General features: G+C 42.5%; 1 protein-coding gene across 1 annotated transcript in view; it reads left to right on the forward strand.

Moving 5' to 3' along the window:
* The first annotated feature begins 4,405 nt into the window (after window positions 1-4,405).
* The window catches only part of LOC103922604 (solute carrier family 2, facilitated glucose transporter member 11-like), a 9,150-nt gene continuing 8,086 nt past the window's right edge, over window positions 4,406-5,469 (forward strand). Inside the window, exons 1-2 of the mRNA XM_009330761.1 lie at window positions 4,406-4,462; window positions 5,145-5,243. Of these exons, the coding sequence (XP_009329036.1) occupies window positions 4,439-4,462; window positions 5,145-5,243 (123 nt within the window). The 5' untranslated portion in view covers window positions 4,406-4,438. The remainder of the gene's footprint in view (window positions 4,463-5,144; window positions 5,244-5,469) is intronic.

Consider the following 5,469-nt stretch of genomic DNA (forward strand, 5'->3'; position numbering starts at 1 on the left):
TAACAAACTCTCCACTCCATATTTTGCTCTTTTATTACTGTAGTGCCCAGAAGCCTCACTAAGCAAGAGAGAATCCATTGCTCCACAAACAGCACAAATGTGTATTTTAAAAATAATCACCTGCAGGGTGCAGGATGAACTTGGTGGTTCTCTCCAACTGCTGAAATATGAGCTGAATTAAATCCTCTGCAAAAAAAAATTAAACACAGTGTATAAAGAAATAAGATCTTTGTCAGTCCCTGCAAGTTAGCAGCTGTGTAAACTGAAAACACAGGATCTGCTGTTTTTCTTACCAAAACCAGGACTCCGCAGTTATTGGAGCAAGTTTGGAAGGTTCAGATGTACAGCATACTTGTGAAACTGAGAGAAAAAGAAGACAGAGCTTTCACATTGAAATTTTCTGCTCCTATTAACAAGTCAGTGCTGCTGAGCTTTCCCAGAGAAGGAACTTCAGTACAGATGAAAAAAAGTGTTTAGTTCTTTAATCTGGTGGAAGAAGAGTACCTTGCCTATCAGTGGATGGAATCAGTATGCAATGTTTCCCTCTCTTAAATTAGACTTGAGAGCAAGTACATGGTATAGGGGCAACTAGGACTTTCTTGAGGAGCTTATGACCACACTTCTGTGACCTGCAGCATGGTCTTCATCCATTTTGGGGGGGGGGATGTCATTGCTACATCTGAAGAAAAAAGGTGTAAAGGAAGTATAAGGTCCTGGTGTAAAGGAGACACTATGCTAGAGAAGCATCCAAGCATAACCTGTCACCTCAAGCCAAACCTCTTGCTTGGTAATCAGATACATTGTCTAGAGTTTGGAGATTCTTCTATTGGGACAAACGGGGGTATGTCGGCACTGAAAGAAAGCATGAGCGAAGAAAGCAGAGCTGCAGGAAATCCTGAGTGGGCTAATCCACAGTGGGCAGGTTCTCCTTCTTCGTTAGCAGTGACTATGTAGCATGTCTTCAGGCTGGAGTTATTTCGTGTCAGAGAGAAGGAACACTGGGTTTCAATGGGATTGAGTTCCCAAGAGTAGCTGGTACTGATGAGACAAAAAAGAGTGGTGCCTCTCCCGAAGAACCCAATCTGCAGGTACTGATCATGCCTGGATTTGGTTTTCATTGATTATACAGTCAGGGACAGGGGAGAGCCCATCACTGGGAGCGTGTTGTTGGGGTCAAGGAATATTGTCTGTCTTGTCATGGAAATGAGATCTTCACTACTGACTGTTGCTTGCAGATGCTGCACAATAAAATTTGCAAAAGGACCTGAATATTGAGCAGCAGTTTCTTTCACAGCCTTAAGGCTCCTGCTATTTTACCTTCACACCGTCCTCTAACAATATTTGTAGCAGTGCCAAGAGCTAATACCAAGAGCAGTGGACTTTCCCAACACCGCCATCCTTCCTATGACAATCATATTACAAAAAAAGCTAGACAAAGTTTATAGTTTCAAGGCCAGAGGTCATGGATTGCACATTTCCACAGTAAGAAACAACATACATTCCTTCTGGTCAAAAATGCAGGAAAAAAAATGAAACATTTTAAGTAAGTTTTAGGTAAGACCTTGATTATTTTAAAAGCTTTGTTTGGTCTTGTCTTTCTCAACCTTACTGGTTCCCAATGAGGAAGAAAAGACACACTTACAAGACACTAAAAACTCCTTTCCTTATACATGTCTTTCTACAGTGTGATCTTGTCCAGCATGCCTGACTTCTTCCCTTCTTCCCTCCTACTAGTAAATACTGTCTGCAAGAGGGAAAGCATGGTAAATTATTAACACTGCCATAGGCTAGCATGGATTGGGAATAAAGGTTAAAGAAGTACCTGTGAACCTGCAGTGTATCTATTTGATTTCCAGGATAACACAAGTGCAACACATGGCATCTTTGAAAACCAAATCCCTCCAAGCCAAGGGTATTGGGTGAGCTAAGTACTGGGTCTGGAATAAGCACATTTCTGTAGTGTTCAAATCCTAGGTGGAAAGACTCATCCTGTCCTCTTCTTTAGGAAAATAAATAAGACCTATACTAGACACTTAAGTCTTGCTTTTTCCATATTACAGCACTGAACAAAAGTGTGAGGCCAGATAGGTATGAGACAGCAGTATGAGTATTCTGGGGAAACAGAGACAATAGGAGGAAGAGGAACAGGGCTCTGCAGGGACTGTTTGATCAATCAGATGTTAAAAACAGGCCACAGGCAGGGTGTTTAAAAACCCCTCCAGAAAGACCCAGAGCTGCCATGTGTGTCCTTCCTTCCAGCAGCCAAGCTTCCCATCCTCAGCTCAAAGAACAAATTCTCCTTTCCCCTCTAGTTCATTCAGGCTCACCTGCTCCCTGTCCATGGCCCCGCACTCTAAGGTGCCTGAACCCTGCTGTCCGAGTCTAGCAAAATGGTTTGCTATAAGGCTGGCAGAACCCCTTTGAGAGGGAAAAGAAAAATAAAAATGGACTTGCAAGGGACAGTACAGCATGAAAAGGTCTGGAAACAGAGGTATGACATTCAAATTTGATACAGGAAACAAAAGAAGTTAAAAGGAAAATAAAGATAAAATGAGAGAAACAGCAAAAGAGAGGGGTAATTATTTCAAAAGTAGCTTTTAGTGTGTCCTGACAGAAAGCAAGAAGTAACACTGGATTGTTCAAGTATCTCGTTAGACCTTTCTGCCACAGGAGTTGGGAACAACAAAAGTTTACGAGAGTTCAGAGGATCTCAGTAAATGTGTGGAAGGAGCAAATACGAAGACACCATCCTGACTGACAAAGTCCCAGGGTTGCGCATCACTGGGGCCTGGAAGATGCACAGGGAAAGCATCACTGCACACTTGCTCAGTTCTTACGCTTTTGCCTGCAACTGATATTTGCGACTGACAGCTCTGGGATACTCTGCTGGACACAGTTCTGGTCTGATCCTAGAAGATAAAGTGGGTGGTGGTGGTAAGAGAGGACAGGGGACAGCTGTACAATCTGGCTGCAGTCTTCTCTGTGACAGCAAAATCTTTGGCTGAGGGGAGGGCAGTGGCCAGTGTTGAAGTGACTGGAGATTGAGAGGAGGAATTTGTAAGAAGCAAGAGAAAACCTAAATAAAGACAGGGATTTTTGCAGTAGTAATTGCAGAGAAAGGTAGATTCTGGGGTGTTTTAGAAGAGAAAGTGATAACATTTGAGGAGTCTGTGCTGAGAGGGCAAGGAATGAAATACACAACCACAGCTGATGTGGAGGTGATAAAGAATTCAGGAACGATGAAAATGGAATGGATGGAAAGAAGAATTCAGCTTGAATTATTTCACTGTACTGATGTGCAACAAGATACCCGGGCAGAGGGTTTGGAGAGAGAGCGTTACTGGGACATGCAGCAGGAGAAAGCTCAAGGAGTGACTCAGCAAGCTCGCCCCGTCCTGCACAGCACATGGCCCAGGGGACAGTGTGGGGCTGTTGTCAGTCACTGTAACGTGAAAAGCAAACTGTAGGAGGAATGTCAGTGCTTCCACCGTGCTCCTGAGCAAAGCTTCTGTTGCCTTCAGAACTGTAACCCCACCTTCCCACCTCCCCTTTCGGCACTAACCGTAGACAGTTAAATCTTTGTAGTACAGAGTGAACTAAGTTCTATTCAGTGTAGTACAAAATGTTACATGTAATACATAGAAGACTGAAGGAAGCAAGAATTAACTTACACTCTTTGTAAATAGTCAAGTCTTTAGTTGATTCAAAATCAGTTTTTTTAAGGGGAAAATACTTCTTAAAATCAAGTCTCAAGCCAGAACAGAATGAGCATCCCGCTCTGGCACACACTAGGCCATCTCCATTGTTATAGAGAGGTAATAGTGAGGCTTCTGAGTGGTTCTAGAAACAGTGTGACCCTCTATAAAAACTGGGTGTTAGCAAGGACCAGGCTCTTTCTCCACGCCCATATTCAGATACTTCATGTCCTGCAATTGGGAAATTGTTCAAATCACTTCAAGCAACTGAAAATTTTATAGCTTGCAACAAGCATTACAGCTCAGCTACAACACGAAGTGGCTTATCTCCACAGTAGACTGGAGGGGAGGAAAACGCACTCTGCCTAAGCAGACGCATGTCAGAGAGGTGAAGAGGGACTCTGCTCCCCTGAAGGAAAGATGGTAGCACCATCTGACTCCCCACACAACAGGAACACGCAGTCGTTTTAGCAGTGCGAGTAAGGGGGAGCGCTCCCAATACAAGAAGGCTAAACATTTACCAATGTTGTAATCGGCTTGGCATATCTGGGTCTTAGAATAATTAAACCAGCAAGAAGAGTCCCTGGCCAGTGTTGGAGGAGGACACAATTCACTAAAAGCCACATAGTTAGAATTTAACTTTTGTGCTATGATCCCAACTTCTTATAATCTAAGCGTAGAAAACATCTCTCATCTGACAGACTTGACAAGGGCTCTCAGAGCAGGCAGGTTTTCAAGGGGAAATGGCTGGTTTCCTCTCAGACCTGGTAAGTTTCCAAATTCTTGTCTTCTAGCCCTAGTCACTAACAGCAGCCCTGCACTCTCACGGATATTTGAGGATACTCATCTGTTTAGAGTGTGACCTGACTAAATGCCTGAAAACATATGTGCTTGTGAAGAGTGCTCTAAATCCAGTGTACATCATAGAAACACAGCATTTCAAATAGGAGTCATTCAAGTAGGGGCTCTAAAGATGCAGTTTTCTATGGGGATAATAAAAGTGAAATGCAAACAAAATAAGTTTTAAGAGGACAGACTTGATTAATCTCTGGAAACTGGTGAACAAAGTTTCTGAGGAGGCAAAGTTGAAGGAAAAAAGGGATTCAAGAAAGCTGTAGTTTCTTACTAGTACAAAAGCAAACACAAACTATCTGAACAAGGCTTTTATGATTTTTTTCTTATTTCTGTGGCTAGCAGAACTAACAGAATTAAAGACTGCATCTTTTCAGGCTGCTAATAACCAGGAGAGGAACATAAAGGAATGTGCAGATTTGCATCTTAACAATTGCCCAGCAATTTTGCTTGATTGAAAAATTAAAAATAGGTTTTTCCATCTTAAAGGCTTCTTAATCATAGAAATGTGGAGATATAAGGTCTCATAAATTAGCTCATGGTCTGAAAGCTGTGCTGATATCAGGAACTTAGGATATGTGTCATCATCTTTGGCAGGTTCAATACCGGCAGCTATTGCTAATGATTATGGTGCTAGGAATTGGTGGAACCCACCTATCCGGTTTTCAAATGTCTGTGATCAATTATACTTCTCCGGTAAGCAAAGCCTTCATAAAATTACATCTGTAACTGCTCTTCATGGGACTAGGCCTTAGACTTTGAAGATGTTCTAAAAATCTGTTAGGTGTTGCTATGTGAGTTTATTCCCAGCTCTTTCCAGTCCCATACTGTCAAAGGAGTTTGCATGAATGTTAGGAGCTGTACTCCAAAGACACCTTGCCACAGGATATCAGAAAGGCTGAAAAAAATGGAAAGGCAACAC

Source organism: Pygoscelis adeliae, unplaced genomic scaffold, assembly GCF_000699105.1.
Source record: "Pygoscelis adeliae isolate BGI_AS28 unplaced genomic scaffold, ASM69910v1 Scaffold358, whole genome shotgun sequence".
Classification (NCBI taxonomy): domain Eukaryota; kingdom Metazoa; phylum Chordata; class Aves; order Sphenisciformes; family Spheniscidae; genus Pygoscelis; species Pygoscelis adeliae.